This window comes from Ptychodera flava, chromosome 21 (assembly GCF_041260155.1).
Source record: "Ptychodera flava strain L36383 chromosome 21, AS_Pfla_20210202, whole genome shotgun sequence".
Classification (NCBI taxonomy): Eukaryota; Metazoa; Hemichordata; class Enteropneusta; family Ptychoderidae; genus Ptychodera; species Ptychodera flava.
Genome location: NC_091948.1, coordinates 16,979,292 through 17,002,115, shown reverse-complemented (window position 1 = coordinate 17,002,115; position 22,824 = coordinate 16,979,292). Strand labels below are relative to the sequence as shown.

The window sequence follows — 22,824 nt, the reverse complement described above, 5'->3', positions numbered from 1 at the left end:
AGACCGCTCAACACGTTGTAGAGTTCGTGAAGCACTCACGCACGCATGCTCACTATCATACATCGCACATACACACTTTATCGAAGCGAAGAAACGAATTTCATCGCTTTAACTGGGCGAACGATAACCTCGGGGACAATTCTGTCCACCAGCAGTGTTACCTACCCAGGGTAGAAAATTCAGATAGTTTTTTAATCGGATTTCAATCGGATGTTTATATAAACACAATGATTGGACTAAGACAGATACTACCGTATGTTAACATTCACAAAATTTAGGTCGGACCTGGGCAAGGTTACAATAATCCTCTGTGGGGAAAAAATTTGGTTCACCTTCACATTTTACAGGACCAGCCTAGTTTTGCCAAAAAGAATTAATCTAACTACTAATTGACACTTGAACTGCAGAGACATCTCCAGTATTGGTTTCATGAACTTCTCGACAGAATTGGAGTTGCAGATTGTACACAAATGCATGTAACCAGTGCACAGTGTTTCTGATGTCTTTGTTAACTAATGCCTTTCTTTTAAGTAATGTTAATCAGATGATGTGGTCCCACTTGTGGAGCAAAACCTGGTGGGAAGATATTGTGTTGAGAACATGGAATGATAAAGACTGGAGCGAAAACTTTTAGGTTCAGTTGGGCATCATCTGGGTCCAGACATGACCCAAATTTTGAGGCAGTACTGGATTCCCCTATTGCCCAGCCAAAACTAGACCGATTCTGGCCTGACCTAGAGTGTCCATATTGACAATATTGAGTTGACTCAAAACCTGGGCTGGCCCAGGGCTGACATAAACTACTCAATGTGGAAATGACATGTACTGGAGTCTGTATTCACAGTAGAGTGCATCTTGCCACATGGCATTCTTGTGGATGCAAATCTCTTATCAGTGTTTGGGTATCCCTCAACGAAATATAGCTAGAGTTAATCCACTATATTATACATGTGTCATAAATAACCTCAGATTTGTTTTCTTGGTCAACTTTCACTACAAACTGATACCAAATATGACTACATTGTTTTCACAGTTTACAAAACTGTCTTATAAATATCTGGGATTGGTATAGGTTATTTCAGGTCGCAGACTAAAGATTAGCTCAAAAAATACAAAATTACGGCCATGTTCCCCCCCCCCCCCCCCCCCCCCCCAAGTTTGAAGAAATAAGTGGCTTAGTTTGTGTCTTGGGACTTGTATATCAAATTACAAAGCTATGAGACAAGCAGTTTTTTAGATTTTTTTAACTAAAATTTGCAAAAATTGCCTCCAAAACAAAATTTATTATTTTTCCTGAAGCTGTATGAAATTATGTAAGTATATCCTAAGTCATCTGTATACCAAATATCAAAGCTTATGCAATAGATGAGAATATATGAATTGATTGTTCAGTGAATCCAGTGAATCAGTTGTGTGTTGGGTTGGTTTCCTTCAGTTGACTAATAAGATAAAACAATTTTGTTTCTCTACACATGACATTGACAAGAGACACTTCATCTCATGAAGAGTAAATTTCATTATTTCAAGTACTAAAATGACATATTTCTACATCAAGCAGTTTGTTGATAAAATGTTATCTTGACAGGTCCACTGATACAACTGTTATGGTGCAACTTGACCTTTTTCAAAATTATTGATCTGTCTTTAAAAACAGATGTCTTTTCTTCATAGCATGTCATATTGACCAGTATTTGGCTTGTCAACACTCATGTACAAGCATTGCCATTTTTTGTTCAATGAATTTTAGTTCAGACTTAACTTTAGTAGAAAACAATTTTAATGCATGTTGTGTAGTGTCCGTACCCCACCCCACAAATTAGTTAAATACAACTATTAATCAGTGAGTAGGGTTAATATTAGAAATTTTATAGCTTGATGATTTTACTGTTTTATCAAAAAACTTAAAAGTTTTCAATTTGTTCTTATTGTTGATGCTAAATTTATATTTGAGTGTTGTTCTCTGAATAACATTAAACCATGAACCATAAATATAGTTCAATAATATCTTCAATTAATTACACTGTGGTGAAAAGTTTACAGGATAAGGCAAAATGGAAAGAAAACCATGTTTCTTCATCAATTAATCAGCTATTATTTCTACACTAAATGTAAATGATCAGCTTCAGTACAGGTTTGCTTTGGGCTAGTGTTGTAGTGTCCGTACCCCTTGTACATACTTTATGAAATATTTTGATGAGTCTTTCCAACATGGACTAACATATGAAAGAATGCTATATATCATGGCTATGCATGCTGCCAATTATCATTTTAAGTTTTGGGATTCACTGTGGAAGATTATTAAGCAATAATTGAAATGTGTTCGTTGTTCTTTCAAAAATAAAGTGTTTCCTTTGTTTTGGTATGAAGGACAACATTGTATACACCCGGTGGAATTCAAAGATTCTCTACAAAAGTCATTTTATGATGTAAGGGTAACTGTATTGATTTGCATTTGGTAAAAGTATTGTATATTCTCCCCTAAATTTTGCAATGGTGCAAAATCTTTTCTTAATTTTCTATATTGTGTAGTGTCCGTACCCCATGTAAGGGTACGATAAAGAGGCCTGTTTATTATGGAACTAAGACAGTTTGTGCGAAACCATTTCTGCACTATACATGTGGCATATGTACCTAAGTCCTGGTAAGGTTTTCACATTAAAATAATAAGGTTGAAATTTGGCCATTTTTGACCCCTACTTTGTACACTCAATTGTGAAAATGCCGATATACACACCATGGATATTTATATATATAGCTGTATATAGCTGAGCTGCAAAATCACTGACACTGCATGTGCCATGAATTGCAAAGGCATACACTATCTTAATTGTATACTGTATAAATTTTAGTGGCTAGTTTCAGGTCAGTGTCAGCACATTTTGTTGATGTGTATGGACACATTTGAGTTAATCACTCCTCATAAGTTTCTCTACCTGTCAGAATTGACACATATTTTAACTTCAAAATGATAATCAGATGTTTAGCAACATTAGGCTGAGTAGGTGGCATAATGCTGTATGTCAGGCGCACACAAAACACTAGAATGGGAGACTTTCACAAATGTGAGGCCTGGATTTAACACTATTTTACAAATGGTTTAAAGAGTGCTATTGCATTTGAGAGTATTTCCAATGTCTAAGTTGCCTGTCTTTGTTATATTTGCATTAATTGCAAATAGACAGTGACTGACTTTTGATGGTGTGAATTATAAGTGATTGATCAAATAAACTCAGTTTGCTGTCACCACACTTGAAGGTCTAGAAAACAAAAACTTTTGCCAATATTATTTCTGGTATATAGCGAGCTGACACAGAAAGCAAAGGAATAAGACCTATATATGGAAAATGGGACATGTACTCACACCTGTTCAGTTGAAAGAATAACATCGTACAAACACATAACAAATTTGCAAAAACTAAAGAAATCGTATACAATGTACATGTGTCACATGCATATAATTTTAATACCAAAACAATACTCATTAATATAATTTGCAAAGATCAATACCAATACACTTTGAATTTTGCACCAAGAGAGAAATCTGCATGGATCCAAACGACAGCAGCAAAAGTAGATGGTTTAGATGAAATGCTGGGTAATTATTGATAAACCTTACTGCAAAAGGAAATCTGAACGGAAGAGGTACTGTCAGGTGTGCTACTTGATTGCACATAAAACATATCATATCTGCAAGTCCTAATGATCTACGCTTACGCAGCAAGCTACAATGGAAAGCTAGGGAAGCCCTAACTTGACTGTAAAGCTGCCTGAAGTACTGGGAAACATCTTTAATGAGACATTCAGAAATTATATGAGCCAACATACGGTATGAGTTGAAAACTGAAAAATGTTCCCCTGAGACGGAGCAAACAAGAGCAGAGGGTCAACTAGGGTGCGCAGTTAGCACTGGTACCAGAACAATAATAGTCAGTCTGGCACCCAATGAGACGGCTATTAAATCTGCCATGGTACATATATTGAAAGCCAAAGGATGGATTGATATGGTATAGCTACATCACTACAGAGGGATACGACTTTAGAGTGAAGACTACAAGAGCATAGACAAAGACTGATAACTCTATTTTCCTTTATCATTTCAACTGTTTACACTGAGAAAGGTGCGAAGGATATTGGGAATGACATAGTCAGTTGAGATTACCCATCTTGCAGTGCTGCTCCAGATTTAAACCTTGTTAAGAATAAATCCAAAGCACATCCTATTCTTTTCACAAATAAGTTCAATGTTCCATATACTGGTACTGTACCAAGTGATAGGCATGCTGGGTAAAGTATTTATATCACTTTATAATGTTTCAACAATAGTTAGTAATGGTTTTTCAGACTTCACAAACAACAAAAACATGTAAAATATTGCACTTTGAATCATGCAACATGCCATAATAAAATTTTGAATTTTAAAAGCAGCCATTCCTTAATAAACATTGTCAACCACATTGCATACATATACAACACAACCATGTCTGCAGTATCTACAGTGCAAACTGAAGATTAGTTTCGGTGATAACATATATATCTATAATATGTATATATCTTACATGTCGTACACCGGGACCAGTTCTCCCAGTACTTCTTTTGCTTTGGTATTTACGAATTGATTCTGCCGTACGTACACTGAGTGTCCATATATACAGGGCAGATAAATACCAGTATACAAAATTAGTGGCTCAGGGGTAGATTTTGAAAATGGCTGCAGTTTGATAAAGTTCCAGCCAATTCAACACATCCTTTAAATCTACACTAAATTCACTGGCCAATTTGTGACTTGTTCATTACACGTTGCCGATTTACAGTTGTTCCATTAACATTCTTAAAAGGATTCAATGGTAAATTCACTCAAAACTTTTAGAAACTATTCGATAAGAAACCTCTTCAGTTAAGAGAACATTCAGGTAGATTTTTAAATTAATGACTAACAAAATATGATAAAGTGACAGTCATTAATCACTGTGGTTATTTTGACAGTGACTTACTTGTTTGATGTCATTTATTTGTACTCTTTTGAAAGCCGCGTCCAGTTATCAATTTGTTTAGAGATACTGATAAAATATCTTCCCCTTTTTGAGGAATGTTTCCAACTCATTGAACAGAGAAAGACAAAATGAACAATTCTGAATCAACTTCAACTCAAGGAACACACTTGCCAAACATCAAAATGATCAAATGAGTGGTTACAAGGAAAAGTTGGAGATATCAGTTTTGACCAAAAACCTCAAAACGTGGCTTTAAGACAATTTGATGAAAACAAGGAAAAATTGCTTGGAGGTATTTGCCCAAGTGACTATCTAACAAAATTTTAAAAAGAGTTACTGAAATTTTTTTGAAATATCTGTGTCTATGGCATATGCTTACAGCATATGCAATGGGTTAAACACGGAATTCAAATGGACCAAGGTACCAAAAAAAACCATGTGCACAAGTGCACATGGAAATAAATGTATTTCAGTGCACGTTTATACACATATGTTTGTTTGTACCGCAACTCTGTGATCTTTTGTGCGTACTGAGTCTGAAGGAGACTGCATGTCCTTTTTATTCCGGAGTAGAACCATTAAGCCATCACATCATAGTCGTTTGACCTTTGGTCAAAAGGACTTAAAGCAATCTGATTTGTAGACTTTTTCCTATTTTCACATTTCCAAGTTCATTTGAATATTTTTGGGACCAGCTGTTCAGAGAACATCCACTGTCATGCTTTTTTGTTTGTTTGATGTCATTCATTTGTGCTCTTTTGAAAGTTGCATCCAGTTAATCAATTTGTTTTGAGATAAAAGCTGATCATTAGGGGAAGGCTGCATTAACTTGCATGGTACCTGAAACCCGAGTTCTTGCCTGACCAACTCGGTTGAAAAACAGATAACTTCTAATCCCCAAGGTGTGAATGTTCCATTGTTAGGTTTATCTAATCCAGCTGGTGCCATTGTAGTGCCATTGTAGGAAAGGCAGGTCTGTGAAATTGATCCTCTAGGGAAGTCGGGTATTCCTAAGTTAATGGAGGTTTCCCGTAATGTAAAATATCTTCCCCTTTTTTGAGAAATGTTTTTCAACTCATTGAACAGAAAAACACAAAATGAACAATTCTGACTCCACTTCAACTCAAGGAACACACCTGCCAAACATTAGAGTGATTAAATGAGTGGTTTTCAGGAAAAGTTAGAAATATCAATTTTGACCAAAAACGTCAAAATGCGGCTTTAAAATGATTCAATGACAACAAGATAAAATTGCCTGGAGATATTTGCTCACGTGACTATATCCAACCAAATTTTAAAAAGAGCTACTGAATATTTTTTGAAATACATCTGTGCCTATGGCATATGCTTACAATATATGCAATGGGCTAAATGCGGAATTCAAATGAACCAAGGCACCAAAAAACCATGTGCACAATTGCGCATGGAAATATATGTATTTCAGTGCACGTTTATACACATATATTTGTTTGTACTGTTGTCCTGTGATCTTTTGTGCATCTGGAGAAGACTGTGTGTCCTTTTTATCCCAGAGTAGAACCATTAAGCCATCACATTAGTCTGACCTTTCATCAAAAGGATTAAAGCAATCTGATTTGTAGTTCCTGAGTTCTAGATTTTTTACTTTTTTCATATTTTTCATTTGGATATTTTTGGGATCTGTTTTTTTCATTAGTAAAATCTGAATTTATAATCCATGATTCATGTCCACACTAAACATTAAAGTGATACACTCAGCAATTCTTAAGTAGCTGCAATGGATTCTAGCCAGACATACATACATGCATGCATACATGTACATGTACACAGAGACAGCCTGTGTTTATCCAATTGTCTATCATCCATCCAGATGTCTATCCATACATACAAACTGACAGATGCACAGACAAACAGAAACTGGATTTTTTTATTTAATCTCATGGGATCCCATCCTCATACAAATATGACAAAATGGGAGTTATTGCATCATGCAAATGCACGCATTCTTGCAATATCAGTCTTGCAGTGTTGCTTGCTGGTGCTGTGATCTCGAATTACCCACACTTCTCTCTTGAACCCCTTCATCACGATGATTTGGCCTAAAGTTATTGTTATTAATGGTGATTGTTGACCTGTTTACTCAGAATTTGGATGAACAGGTTAAAATACGATAAGATCACCTTGGAAGAACTTACTTACTTGAGCATTAAATGCTGCATTTGAAATCAGTAGCAAGAAATCAGAATAAAGAAATCTAAAGTTTCGTTTTCATTTTCTTTAAACAAATAAAAGTCATTCCAAGCAACCTGAATTCAGCGTAGGAAATCGGTTGAAAATGACAACAAGATATCTGGCAGGGGAACTCGCTAACAAGCAAATTATAATTGTTGTGATTAATTCTGTTTCACGTACTACCTACTTGGTCCAGTAATCCCTCGCCCTAATGAGAATAAGTGTACTAGTTTTGCTGAAACTGCTATTTTAATTCCTCTTTCAAAGTGATCAATATGTTTTTACAGCACAATTTTTTTTGCAATTTTGAATCCTGTAATATATTCATGCCCTGTACATATCACACGTTCTGTTTGGGTTCCAAAAGTTAAAGTCATGGGTGACAGAGATTCAGGCTTTCAATATCATTCATTATTTGTGACAAAGACCTTAAGCACATGTATGATGGTGAAAATTGGGAGGTAGGGGATCACAGGGATATGATCTCTCACCTCTACATTATGGTACAGACTGGCAGTTTTCAAATGCATAGTTGAGCCTGCATACATGTACCATTGGGGGAGGGGGTTAGTAGATGAAAACTGGAATTACAATTAATGAAATGTAGTTATAATCTTCAGAAAGAAATGGACAATTCAAGATGTATATTGTACATAACTTACCTGGCGTAAATTACACTTATAAACAGAAATACAGAAGCAATAATTGCGGTGATTAAGTCTCTGTAATCCACAGTGAAGACAGTAGTTGTGGGAACACACGATGTTACCGTCTCTGAATATATAGTTTCGTTTATTGTTTCATTAAATCCAACATGTGTACGCTCTATCGGAGAAAGGAAAGGGAAAAATAACCTGTCCATTAATTGGAGTCATTCTAACAAAATTTTCTTATGACAGTGAAATTAGTATATTTTCTGGGATATATTGATTTACCCTGTAATATTTGTGAGATGAAAAGAATACACAAAATGGAAACTTTGAGAGCTATACATCAGTATGACAAGGTATCCTACATGGTCACAGGAGACATTGCCTTTTTTAATAATTGTGTTTCATCACAACACGGTCCAGTCTGCTACAATATAGTCAGGTCATTCACATTCCTGGTAAAGTATATACAACATGAATCACAGTATCAAAATCTAGAATGACAAATTCCATCAACGACATGTTACCTGAATACTGTTAGTCTATGTTTCTGATTATAACCATGGAATGGACATGTGACTGTTAAAACTACACTTACATGTATGATGACTCACCTATATGGTCAGGCATGCTTGACGCTGCAGCAAAGGTGAGATACATGACATAAACAGAGACAATTGACATTTGTAGTAGATTGGCTCGAGGCTGGGCTGAGAGAGAGAGAGAGAGAGAGAGAGAGAGAGAGAGAGAGAGAGAGAGAGAGTGTGTGTGTTATATGATTGTTATAAGGCAGACTATTGAGGCCAATACTCTGGTATATAACTCATGTACATACATGTACTTCTCAAAGGCTTGCCAGTTCATTTTCTTCGAAATCTTTCTCACTACTTCAGCAAATCAACAGTATCAATGCAGTTTGAGGCATGACTTCAGAATTCATTGTGCCTGGTAGCAGTAATTAGATGAAAATTTATTCTTGAACTTCGTTGCAAAGGTTTATGTCCAGAGTGTCCCTTGAACTCAAAAAGGATACATTACAAGTGTCAGCTGAACTACACTCTTCGTAGGATAAGTTGAGTGTCTATTATGAAGATAACAAAGATCTTGAAACCTTTGCAGTAAAGTCATGGTGACAAGGAATACAAATTACAAAAATGTTACACGTTACACAGACACTACAATAATCAGATATGTTACTCATCTGAATTTTAATTCAAATATTTTCAAAATTTGGAAATGACACACCTTTTTGAATGGGTGGCAGTATGGTGAGGAACGACATCAATACACATAGGATTCCGTTCACTGATATGAAGACTTTTGTCAAGTAACAGCCTTCAATATTTCTTGTAAAGTAAATGACGAGGAAAACAAAGCCAGCCACGGCGATTGCAAAAATAACCAGAGTCACCACATAAAGAACTGTAAGAGAGAACAAGAGTTTTTAGAGGATGCCTTGAGAAAATCAAAAGTTTTAATTTTCACTTTATTCTCAGTGAAATATTTAAAAGATTTTGAAGTCTTGGACAGCATAAACATTGGGAGAGCAAAATATGTTAATTTTTAGCCTTAAAAATTACCAGGGTTGTGTTCTCAACTGAAATGGAGCAGATCTCTACATGAAGACCCAAAGGATTGTCATTTTCTAAAATGATGATACTGAAGAAAAAAGAGGAACTGGAAGAAACCTCAAGAAGATTTTACCCTTTTTTTGGCAATCACTAGATAGTGATGAAAGATTACACATTTTTGAGTTATGCTCCACACTGGACTCTTGGTGTGTTAGAACATGTTTCATTTTGGCAAACATAAATATTTAAATCAAAAATCTCACCTTGTATCAATATTTAGATATTGTGGACAACAAAGCTTTAAAATGTTTTATTTGAAAAGGACATCTTTACATACAATGAACAAAATGTTGACCTTAGAAGCAGTAATTCACCATGCCTGTACAGTATTTGTTATGTATGGACACAATGGATATAACCTTGTTTTTGAGAACAGTAAAATTTGCAAAATGCCACAGAATTTCTACAGTTTAGCTGAACATTATCGTAGCTTTGATAATTTTTCAAACGCTATTATGATTGCAAAGATAGATTATCAGATAAAATGACATTACCTAGGTACCAACATTTGTTGTCCTCTGCTTTTCTAGACCTGGAAATGAAATAATATAATCACTCAGTTTATGGAAAATTCTACTGCCAAGCAATGACTATCTTCATTATCTGACTGTCAATGAAGAAACATGAATTGTCTGCTCATCAAAATAATGAAACAAATTGATATATTAGAGGCCCTTCGATACCATTGCATACTAATGCACTCAACATGAGTCTAGCAACAATAGATGAAAATCTACATGTAGGCTGTTTTTGTTGAGGTGTATTATGTTTGACAGAGATTTCTTTTGCTTCATATACCAGGGGCATTTGTGTCATCAACAAACAAATTGTTGTGAATATTATTACACACCTATATCAGTCACCTGGGGTTTCTTAGCACAGTTGATTTCGGTATTAGGGCATGGAGTCTGATATCATTGATGTACATGATGTACAAGGACATAAATCCTGGTATTGTGTGAATAATTTTTTTAATATAACCGATACATCCCGTCAAATTTCGGTAACTTTTGGTGTTATTTGATGCTATTTGACTTTTGACCCCATAACAGTTTTTATGTAAACAAAGGGAAAACAGCAATATTTCATTATATTTTTCCAAAAAATGTATATCTAATGAGGAGGAGTCAGACAGACAGATGCGTTCACAGACAAATTTAAGTCAAAGCCATGAGCCCCCAAGGACTACCATGTCTGCGGGGACCAACAATTTCAGTGTTGTTAAAAAGATGAAGGATTTATCGAAAAGAACAGAACCAATCAAATAACTGAACAGGTTTGAACTTACCACTTGTGATTCAGTTGATAGGCGAACTCTACCAGAAGATAAAGCTGGATAAGAATAAATACAAAACTTGCAACAAAACCAACATACATGACGATAACTGCCCATATGTCCTCATGGGGAACGTAGAATGCTCCAACACACAGTCCAATCAAAATAAGCAATTTAAAGAACCAGAACCTATGGACAGAAAGGAAAGACTGGTTAGGTGTATTGCACTCAGATTTTTTTGTAAAGAAAATAAAATTTCTAAATATCTCACATATTTTATCATATACGGCTGGTTGGAGATTTGTCTTGAAAGCATTTGGAAAATATATGAAAAGGATCAGGTTAAATTTGATTTTAATTCAGAACATGTGCCCTTTAAAGGAGTCATTGAGTGTGCTCACCATCGGGTGCAATTAGGCGTTTTTTTGCATATTTTCTTTGGATTTCTTTTAAACCGCACCAATATTCATACTACAATATAACTTCCTGTTTACTCCTCCCTAGTAACAGCCATTTATTTGTGTTTACAGATCCCATGAAAAGTTTTATGAATCCTTGCTGTTGCTCATGCCATTACTTGCAAGCACACTCAGGCTTGCTAATTTGCATGAGTGCAGTAGCAAGACAATTGCTCATTTACTAACTTGGAATTTGTTTTTCAATTTGGAATATTTTTATATTGTATGCACACTCTTTCGTAAATTTAATATTTTTCTTGATGTCAAAGACCTGTAGGCCAAAATTGTCTCAAAAGAGAATGAGGAAACTTTTCACAGATTAGTGGTGCAGCCCTTCTTCCACCCCCCAGTAACAATCACACGGTTCCTCTTGACACCAAACAGTAAACTTATGTCAAAAGTAAAATTATCATTCTTACAACAATAATCTAAATTGCAGTCCAAGTTTGTAAAGTATCAACATGTGAAAAAATGTCCAATCAGTTACACAAAACATTCAGACACCCCTACATGGCATGTAAAGAAAGGGATTTCACAGTGACAGATTATTTTACGAATTCTGGGGGCTTCGAATGTTGAAGTTTGTCAACTGACACTCATTGTCTGCTTGACAGTGCTGCTTTTGCTCCCACAAATCCAGGGATGTTTATTTTACCATGCTACATAGGCACTGAACTGGTGGGGTTTTAACAGTCAAATGACTTGTATGGGCGAAAGTTCTCTTTTAATTTACCTGTTTTTGTTGAGGATATTACGGGTAACATGTTAATCATCACTATTATTCATCTGGTTTATCAATGTTTTAACCTGGCCAGTCCATCTATGACAGCTGGGTACACATCTGAATTTATAATAGGCAAACAGTTTCTTCACAAATATGCAATGTCACTACCGGTATGAGTAAGGTTGTACACGCTTCAAACATGAAAGACTTCAACTTTTGCTCAATCTTTCCTAAGTGAAACTTTTAAACAATCCTCTTTCAAGCTCAAAAATAGAACTCACAAGTCAAACTACAAATTTTGGTACCCAACAAACAATTAACTTTAATTTAACTACATTTCAAATTCAAAATAGCTGCCTTCTCTGTGTTAACTCTATGGGAGAAAATAAATTTTTGAATTTTACAAAAATAAGTGGTGACACCAAAAGCTTCAAAATGAGCCCAGGAAGTGGTAGATCAGTCAAGAATTGTAAAAATTTTGGAGTCTGAATATCTGTTCTCTACCTAAAAATGAAACCAAGCCCATTATGATATCATCACTACTTACAAAACGAACCCTTTGCTGATCATACCTACCCATTGTGGAGCCCTGCCCTGCAAGATTTGCTGGTGTCTATGCAAGCAGTCAGCACCATCATAATAAGGAAAAAAACACCCATGGAAAGACATATTCTGTAAACTGCCATGTATCCAAACACACGCTCACAGTTCTCGCCAGCATTGATGTCTTCACAGAATTGCATGACTCTTTCTGTCTGTAAAATTCATAGAAAATACAATTTTGTAAGTGTTGATGAATTCAGGGTAATCAATTCACAATGCACACCTTGAACAGATTCCTTAAGTACCTGTTTTAGGATTATACTGGAGACAGAAACATATTTTCTGTCTTTCAAAGGTCTATTAGTCACTTGAAGTAGCCAAACTTTGAGATTTTCAACAAAGTTGGAAGACAGCAAAAATTTGTTTCATTTTATTTATTATATTTATCTTGTATAACTTTCAGTTTACATGGCATAGTGAGAATGTACAAAGTGACACTGAAATTATCTATCTATATCAAAATAGGAATACAACGTCATCTACCCATTCGGCAGAAAGTATCTTTAGACTTAAGAAAATGTCACCACACTGAACCATATTTACAAATCAACAAATTTCTGGGGTACAATTCTTATAACACGTAGATCATCACCCTCCACTATGAAAACTTTACTGCTTTCGGAAGGAAGATTTGTGCGTGTGTTCTTAAGAAGGCCTAAATTTCATTTTCAAGGATTGTAATAGGTTTCATTTCAATACAATCTGCTTAAATCTAACGGTCTTCATTTTTCAATGGTCCTAATCCCTCACTACATCCGAACCTGCGTCATACAAAATTTCAGTTTTTCAATGTAAAGTACTCAAACAATCAGAGAGTGGCTTCCTCATTGCATTAGGTTGCACATGTACATTGCCATGTTGTTCATGTTCGTTTGATGTCGTCTTCTTCAGCACTTCCTGTAATGCTCATTCTGATTGGCCTGATGAAGCACAAGATTTAAACCGGCATACATGTAGTAGTCCAGTACTTTATACTGCGCTACTACTTCCATAAACTACTACATTACGGGAAACCTCCATTAACCTAGGAATACCCGACTTCCCTAGAGGATCAATTTCACAGACCTGCCTTTCCTACAATGGCACTACAATAGCACCAGCTGGATTAGATAAACATAACAATGGAACATTCACACCTTGGGGATTAAAAGTCTTCTGTTTGTCACCCGAGTTGGTCAGGAAAGAACTCGGGTTTCAGGTACCATGCAGCCTTCCCCTAATGAACTGCTACTTACTTCCATGAACTTTTGTTCAACTGTTGAGGATAGCATTACACACGCTACAGCCATTCCAGCTACCAGATACACTGTGTACATCGCCCGTGTGCTGGTGGACTCCCTAATTGAAGGACAGCAGTTACAACAGCATGAACAAGCCCTTGGTCCACAGCAGCAAAGAGCCTGCAAGGTCAAGTACATGTATGTGCATCAGATGAAGCTTGTGTTAGAAATAGTTACATACCTGTAAATTATGTAAATATAATCATGGTCATTATTTTCACCATCTGGTAGAAGAAACTGGGTAAAACCTAAGTTGAATTACCTGGAAATGTAAATTTATACTACAGCCCAGTCTCAGCTCTATAAGCATGCAATGTGGTCTTACCATTTGAAGTATATATATATATATATATATATATATATATATATATATATATATATATATATATATATATATATATATATATATATATATATATATATATATATATATATATATATATATATATATATGTGTGTGTGTGTATGTGTGTATAATATCATACTTTCATACATATATATATATATATATATATATATATATATATGAAATTATGATATTATACACACACAAATATATATATATATGTGTGTGTGTGTGTATAATATCATACTTTCATATATATACTGGTATATATACAGTGTATATATATATATGTATATATATTATATATATATACATAACACACACACACATATATATATATATATATATATATATATATATATATATATATATATATATATATATATATATATATATATATATATATATATATATATATATATATATATATACCTTTTTTGTTACCTTTTGCTTGGTGGGGTGACCTCACACTGTTGTTTTTGAAAGTTTGAATTTGGGGATGGGCTCAACCACTTTTTAAAATCAGCAGAAAATAATCTAAACCCCCTCCCTCAACCCAAGAAATTGACCTGTCCTTAAATTGTCAAATGCAGGTCTGAATCTTGGCCTTGATCATGCGCCATAACTTTCACCACAGAATGTACAACCTGGTATCTTGATCTTGGGCCCAATATTTTCAATATCAACAATTTTGAGAGTAGTCAACTTGACATTATCTAGGTGTTTCAGTGGCTTTACTTTAGAAAGACTAAGTTACCCAAGTGAACAGATTTGAGTATGACCATGGAGACAGAACAGTCCACCTCATACGATGGTGGGACCGTGTATCTCACACCATGGAGGTAGTACACTTGCTAGCTCCCACACACTGTGACACACACACACAGCACTGCAGAGAAATTCTATCTGTCATTGTTCTTCTCACAATCCCAGGTCAATCACCACCACCACCACTACCAGAAGCAGTGGTGGGACAGGAAACTGGTTTTTCTGTAGCATATTTCACATTTGCTTGTCCGTGATCCAGAGCAAAACGTAATATATAAGGCTCACAAATTTTTCGTTAAAAATGAGATTATCTTTGTGATTTGTTACTAATGTTAGTATCAGTATAAGAATAAATTTCGGGGCTATACGTTGTCCATAATGCATGTTATGGGCACAGGCTAGAAGAAAGTGAAATTAACGTGCTAGGCTCCGCCTCGTCCGTTGACGTTTGATTTCCTCTCGCCCTTCTCAATATGAAAGCATAGATGTTTATTGTATACTGAGTACCATATAAAGCGCGTCGTCTTATAAATATGATTTATTCTTTCGTGGTAAGCTTACAGCAAGTCTCAGCAATATTCAGGACGCGCCTACATGATTGAGGGATGCCGTCACTGGTATGTATACACAATTTGTGTACAATACCTTCTCAAACAATGGTACTTTAGGACTACTCAAACGTTTCATGGGCGAGCTCACATTTTTTTGTTATTGTCGAGTGCGTCAAACCTGATTCATCGAAGCAGCGAAGGTTACGTGACGTCATCGATCAGCTGGACCAAGCCATAATTTTCAGACCTTTGATAAACACCAATATTGTTTAACGAAATGCCTGACCTTCCTTTAACAATTATATTTCTAGGTTCAGTGAGGAGGTTTAATGAAACCACAGTCCCTCCATCCACGATGACACGGCGCCCTTTTCAATTGACGTCATATCAGAGAACGGGGTTATTTTCAACTCGGTCCAATGTCACTCACATCACAGCGCTATCCGAGACACTTCCTGATCCACCATAAACACGTTGTCGAAACGCTGAGGAATACCCACCTGTGCTTGACAGCAGTCCCCCATACTGTCTCGGTGTATCAACTGAATGTAGTACGTCAGAACAGTGGTGAAATGTCGCAGGTTGTCATGCAGATATGCTGGCCATTTTTGCTCGCTCTCCCTCTACTAGCTAGTGGTCCAGGGTTCTGTGCACAGTCGACGGCTATTGTGTGCACGTACGGAGTTGAGTAACATCACCCATTGCGGCAGCTCTTACAACAATTTACATCTCCCATCCGGAATTCCTACTTTTATTCTCAGCTCGTTTCCCGCCTTGTGAAAACGACGTCTTGGGTGTGACTAGTCGTCAGTGAGAGATTTATTGATGTTATAAATAGTATTCACATTATAATGTTTTGAAAGATTGAAGTTGTTCAGGAACTTTGACCTCACAAATGCACAAATGAGGTCAAGGTTCATATCGCAGAGGCCATTCCGCGATGGGATCTTCAAAATATCGGTCTCCCAGGGTGGGAGTGGTATTTTTGTCTCAGGACAGGTTTCTTGTTGCTATTATTCTATTTTAATACGCTTGACTGTAATATTGGCAATAAAGATTTATACTACCAACCTTTGGTGTCTTGGTCTTATCTCAGCACTGGTTTTGTCAAGATTTCTTTTTCTCCTAGCGCTTTGTCTGGGGCTTCTCGAGCTTACTACCAAATCCCTCCAGCAGTAGCTCAGGGTCCATAGGGTTTTACGACTTTTACCCCTCCACCACAGCTGTGGTGGCGTTAAAAGTCGTAAAAGTCAATATCAGCCCGTGAAAGGCATGAATTCCGTCTAAAAACACCATAGCTAAGCTTATGGACCGACATGCGACAGCCCCGCAGCAGCAGCCTCACTGCACCCGATTATTCCCATCACGATTATGTGCGTACAGTTTGATTTTGTAACTTACTCTACCACACTTCCCAAAGTGTGTTGTCATGCAATAAAGTTATTATTATTATTATTATTATTATTATTATTATTGTCCTGGAAAATCTTATGTTAAGTTTTATTTTGATGTTTCGTCTATTATCTGACGCGTTTTATTGCCTATAAATTGCCAAAGCAAGCAAGGGTAAGTTACTAATCTGTGGATGCGGTCACCGGATTATCAGAAATGTTATTCTGTGAAACAGTGAAATGGCGAAATAGCAAAATGAAGAAATAAAGAAACTGAAAATCAAAGAAACTAATAAAGAAATAAAGAAACTGAAATACGTATAGAGAGATGAACCCAACAAACAGCAAATTGTACTGCCACTATTTGCACATGGTCGATTCTATGTAAATTACTCACTCCGCTCACTTCTCAAGCTCTCCCCATTTTTTGAAAAAGATAAATTTGTTCCAACAAAATGGCAAATGAAAATAAATCTACACAACTGTGTTGAGTGAACGAACAAAATTACAAAACAACTTGTCTGAAAAAATTAGTCATTTAAACTAAAAGGAAGAAAAAGAAAATATCAGAACTAAAATCATATCATCATGTAAATGCTTTCAGGACGCATCCTTCTCCTCCAAGTCTTAAAAAAATTTGTGATAAAATCCCCAGCTTTGTTCATCTTCTTATTAGTGAAATATAATTTATTCATCCATGAAGAAAGATAGCAGTTGACAGTTCACAGAGGGTACCCGGGTAGCACTAATCCCATCAAGAGTGGCTGAATTTCTGGCAGAGGAAATGATAGAGTATATAATGTCTGATGTCGCATTTAATATCATCATTTTAAATTCCTACAATAGCTTATCTTTTGGTATCGTGTTTGGTATTTTTATCAAACTCTAGTTTTCTGACAAGGAAAGAAATGCATTTCTGCCAAATTTCTTTCACATATATTTACACTCAAATAAGGTGTGTTCCGGAGGTCTTCATTGTCCCCTTGGCGATCTTGTTACAGCGCCCCCGTGTGGCAAATTTCCTTCCATGTGCATGTGGCTTTGAATCTGTCCCGGGTCTGGGGTCTGGTGTGTACACATCCACGCTCCGAAGACTAAGGCTCCTTGTTTGTTTGTTTATTTGTTTGTTGGTTGGTTGGTTGGTCTGTCTTTTGTTTGTTTGTTTATGCGTTTGTTTATTTGTTACGTATGATTATTTCCATAAACAATATAGAACAAAGAAAGATTTGTACTTGTGTTCATATTTGTCAATAAAGAACGATGTTTGTTTGTCTCGTTTGTTTACAAATATACACTATAAATGATACTTTGAACAATTTCTAATATAATACCGCGTATGAAATAGACCATACCCCGCCTTTGCCATGAGGAGACCGAGTAAACACCCATGCACCAGTCTCTCTGAATACTCACCCTTTCCACAGAGAAAGATAGATAGTCTATGATACTCTGTGCCCTTTCTAATAAGACATGAATTCACAACAGTTCAGTTTTATCCTACCTATATCCCATGCACTGATAATGGTATCTGCTGAAAGCATTCCTCTATGACCCAGCTCTCCCTCCACCTCTGGTCACATTCTTGGTATATAAATATAGCAAATTGTGCCATGTTTCCATAAATTTGTATAATGATTCAGTAAGTGTATTTCATTCTTTTCTATTATTCAAGTTATGTGTCATTTCATAACTGCACTGAATGCTTCAGTACGTTTCCAAAAAATTGAGAAGCCCCTTTTTCCTCTCCACATTTCGAGCAACCCCGTCTTAGCTTTAAATGTTTTGAGTGACTCCCTCAGGTGCCTCCGACCCCCCCCCCCCCCCCGCCGGCCGTAACTAATGACGGCTCCCTATCTACAATGATCTACTCATTAGCTATATCATAGCACTAACGACGGTACATCCGATGTGTGAAGTTGCCTTCATTTCCTTTATTTTATCATATTATTATGCATATATCTCGGGGTTTTCTCTTGGGGATGCGGTTCCTGATAGCCGTTATTATTTTGACTTGTTGCCACGGTTTATAGCGTACACGCCACCAACGATAGAACTGTGAAACAGCTATCTTGGTAGAACTGTCAAGGCCATAGGTGTCCAAGATGCTCTATATTCAAATCAATCTACGTTCAAATCAATCTACTAATAATTTAAGTTAGTTATTGACATCGCTTTAAGCATATTTCAGTTTGTAGTTAATTTCTCTATTTTTCAGTTTCTTTATTTCGCGGAATAACATTAGCCCAGATTATGCACCGGATTAACTTTGACAAAGTCAACTACAAAAGCACCAGCAAGGGTATAACCATAGACTCTCCAAAGACATGACCACAGTCCTCTACATTGTGGTAACAGAAGAAAGGGGAGACACTTTGAAAAGCCAATATGACTATTCATTTGTAAACGAACAGACCGGAAAGGAGAACCTCCCGTGAATGAGTGGTATGTGTTCCACGCACCTAGGTAAAGTAGCGGAGGTTTGTTGAATCTCTTCCGAATGACCAGGCGAAAATGGCGTTGGTAGAAGTGTTTAACACTGTAGGGGTCTCCTACATGTAGAGGTGTCTTGGTCTCAGCATTTATGCAAAAGATTGTCTCAGCACAGGTTTCTATTTGCTATTGCTTATTTTATTTTAATACATTTGACTACGATATGTGTCACCAAATTATCACTGGATTAACTTTGACAAAGTCAACAATGAATGCACCATCAAGGTATAACAGGGGAAAGGGGAGAAACTCTCAAAAGCCCTGTCCACAGAAACCTACCTTATAATAAACAATTCCCAATGTCCCGGGATTATGTCTTCAAAGCTGCAAATTCCCTTCCCTCTATATCTTAGGCATCTGAAATTTACCCTTGCTTGCTTGCTTTGGCGCATTAGGCAATCAAATGCATCATGCTGAGACCAAGATACCTCTACCCCATCCCCATCCCCGGGGACGGACATGTAGGCAACCCCCTATAGTTAGCGACTAAGACTGCGTCCGCAGATTTTACAGACTGGTATTTCACTTCGTTGGCTTTCAATTTACAATTGACTGGGTATGCTAAGCTAAAAATCTGATTATTCTCTCTATAAATAAAAAAGCATTTTGAAAACAAAAGATTCGGATATCTGAAACTCAACATTATTAGCTGCGCAGCTCGAACTTCATTCTTGGAAACAAAAACGGAAACGTTGGTCACAGCCGGATGTAAGCATGGTAGCTTATGGAAACCGTCCGTTCTCTCTCAGAAAACATGATATGTACTGCATACTGCTCATACATGGTCCCTTCGGCCTTAGACTTTCGCCGTCTTGCCCCAAACATCAATTAGCTGCCAATAACATGGTACTTCAGTAACGTAAATCTATACCTTTTGATACATAATAATCTATTAGTCATTATATTCAACCATTGAACGCGTCATAAACAAGAGTCGCAGTCACAGATTCTTTAGGATGTTCGCGACGAGAAACCATTGATGAGCGTCACAGATTTTTTTACTGGTTTTGAGAACTAATAAAATAACTGGTCATCAGTATGTCATCGCACATTGAATCGACGAGTGAATTTTTGTTGTAAACTTTGCAGTTTTACGTCTTTCACTCTTAAGTTTGTTCCTTTTTCTCTTTTTTTGAAATACAAAAACGTATTTGGGAAAGCGGACGCGAGAGGGAAAGACACCGCAACTGTGTCCCGCCGACAGCGGAGCGTTGAACTCGGTCTATAAGACCTTTTCTCCGCTATGAAGTTGGCTATATCAAACACCGTATATACATTCAGAACAACGAAAATATACTGATTTGTGTTGTACAACGGATTGTTACAGCAGAATGACACAAATTTGCAATGCCAAATAATGCCCCGTGTATATTTTAATCATCAGCGACGAAAATATAAGTCAGGGTGTAATCTGCCGTAGAGTTCTATGAGTTACATACTCTGCGTGTACTCTACGGCTAAAAAAGTTCTATGCGTAACATACTCTTTGTATATCCTGGCGCGCACTGCATCATAGAACCGGTAAATGATCCATATCGAATCTCTGAGGCCGCGTCCGTTTCCGATGCACACATCTCGGTAGGTGATTCCGGTTTCTCAACCCCCCTCCCCTTCTGTCAAGTGATAGTGAACCCCGAGCTCAGACCTGTATATGAAGGCGAGGCCTTGTCCCGGTGATGATGGATAGTATAAGCCATGGATAACATTGATGCATAAACCATACCTGTAGTTCACTTTTCCCCGACAGTAGGCCTAGTCAGGCAGTTTTTTAAAGCGTGTCCAAACATTGATATAAACAGATATGTCGAAAAAGTTTTGTTAATAGATACATGTAGTTAAATTATTATCACAGACAAGGAGAAAGTAAGTTTTAAGGCATGTTAAAAAAACTGACATAAAAAGGTGTCGAAAAAGTTTTGCTTCGCTCAACTGACTGATTCATCGTCTTTGTCATCGCCTCGACATCCCCGTTTCGTAAAGTTCGGAAAGACGTGACATGAATATCTCAACGCATAGATCGACCTGCTTTGGTACGGCCTTGCTTCCGATGTTTGTGTTTTTTTCACAGTTCCGCAAAACATCTCGCCCGCGCACTGCGTTGGTGTACGGACCACGTCTTTGTATGTTGGTCAGGGACTAACGACAGTCTAGGTAAAGATATTAGGCCCACATTGGTCAAATTAGGAATATTGAATATTGATGGAATATTGAAGATGAAAATACTTTGGCCAACATCACTTTTTATGCAGCAAGAGGTGAATTTTCCTCCCTCAAACGCTTACCGGCCGTCGTCGAAACATGGACGTACAAAAGTAGTTCATCCATGGTCAAAAGCACATGGATCATGTCCGTGTTTATAAACAGCGCTGTTTTGACAATAATGAACCATAAATCCTAGAGGATATTGGGTATTTTGTTTACCCGCATCGATCATGTGAACTAAAATTAAACGTTCTGACGGCTTCTAGTCCCGGCTTCTGGTCTGACGTACATCTTCAAGACACAGACTCTGAACAATAGCAACAAGAAACCTGCGCTGAGACCAAGATACCCCTATTCCCCGCCCTCTCTCATGGGCACCGACATTTACGCTATCCCCTATGCCAACACGTTGCACTGAAATCTGATGGAAAGGGAACGATTTCGGAAAGCCTAGATGGAAGAGTGGCCCGGGGAGTGGTACCCATGCTTGTTCATGAAATATTAGGTGTGACCCAGCTTCCCGGAATATTTTGACAAATTGGCGCAACTCGGAAAATGTTGGGGGCAGAGCTCCCATGGAGAGCCAAGTCGAGAATATGAACACCCTGCATATGAAAACTAAACGCTCACCATTAATAAAGCTAATTCAATGGATAAACGCTAGCCTAGAAGTTAAACTCCCCCACATAAGAAAAGTCATGTTGCATTGTTTATTTGTTATTGCCTATTTTGAACATTCTGTTGTGACTATATTACGCCTAAAGGAAGCCTAATATTTGATCAGTTTGTTATTTATTGTACTTGGGCCTCAGCCCAAGTACATTTGTTTTCATTCCGTGGGAAAAACTGTAGGTATAACCATTTCTGGCTGAGACCAGGGAGGGCAAAATGTATTGGCTTCATCTTTCTTGGCATAATAAATGGCGTAATGATGTTAACTGAATGGAAGTGCTGCTCTCAGCCAGTCTTGAATAAGTGAGATGTGAATATAAATGCTTCTCTATCTGAGTTTTGGCCACAAAATCTTCTGAATATAATCAAAATGTGCATCGAAATGCAACAATTAATGCACCCTCCGTTTCCTAGGCGATGGCACGACCCTTGCTACACCCACTGGACGAGCCAAAGTGGGAGGGGTAATTTCGGTTTGGTCGAACAGGAGGGCTCGAGACCAGAATTTAACATTTAAACTTGAAACATGTTTAATCACTGACAAGATGTGGATTAGTGGTAATCAAAGAGAAAGTTTGAA

The 22,824-nt window shown here is 37.0% G+C and overlaps 1 protein-coding gene across 2 annotated transcripts in view; it reads right to left on the bottom strand.

The window, feature by feature from the left end:
• LOC139121578 (serine incorporator 5-like) overlaps positions 1 to 16,316 on the bottom strand; it is a 39,696-nt gene extending 23,380 nt beyond the window's left edge. The window contains exons 1-9 of one of the 2 annotated variants that reach the window (XM_070686601.1): positions 15,990 to 16,316; positions 13,780 to 13,944; positions 12,518 to 12,696; positions 10,772 to 10,948; positions 9,978 to 10,015; positions 9,098 to 9,274; positions 8,467 to 8,562; positions 7,865 to 8,027; positions 4,557 to 4,632 (exon numbers count right to left, since the gene is read on the bottom strand). In XM_070686601.1, the coding sequence (XP_070542702.1) occupies positions 4,557 to 4,632; positions 7,865 to 8,027; positions 8,467 to 8,562; positions 9,098 to 9,274; positions 9,978 to 10,015; positions 10,772 to 10,948; positions 12,518 to 12,696; positions 13,780 to 13,944; positions 15,990 to 16,013 (1,095 nt within the window). In that variant the 5' untranslated portion in view covers positions 16,014 to 16,316. The remainder of the gene's footprint in view (positions 1 to 4,556; positions 4,633 to 7,864; positions 8,028 to 8,466; positions 8,563 to 9,097; positions 9,275 to 9,977; positions 10,016 to 10,771; positions 10,949 to 12,517; positions 12,697 to 13,779; positions 13,945 to 15,989) is intronic. The other variant, XM_070686600.1, reaches the window with a different exon arrangement.
• Between the last annotated feature and the right edge of the window lie 6,508 nt (positions 16,317 to 22,824).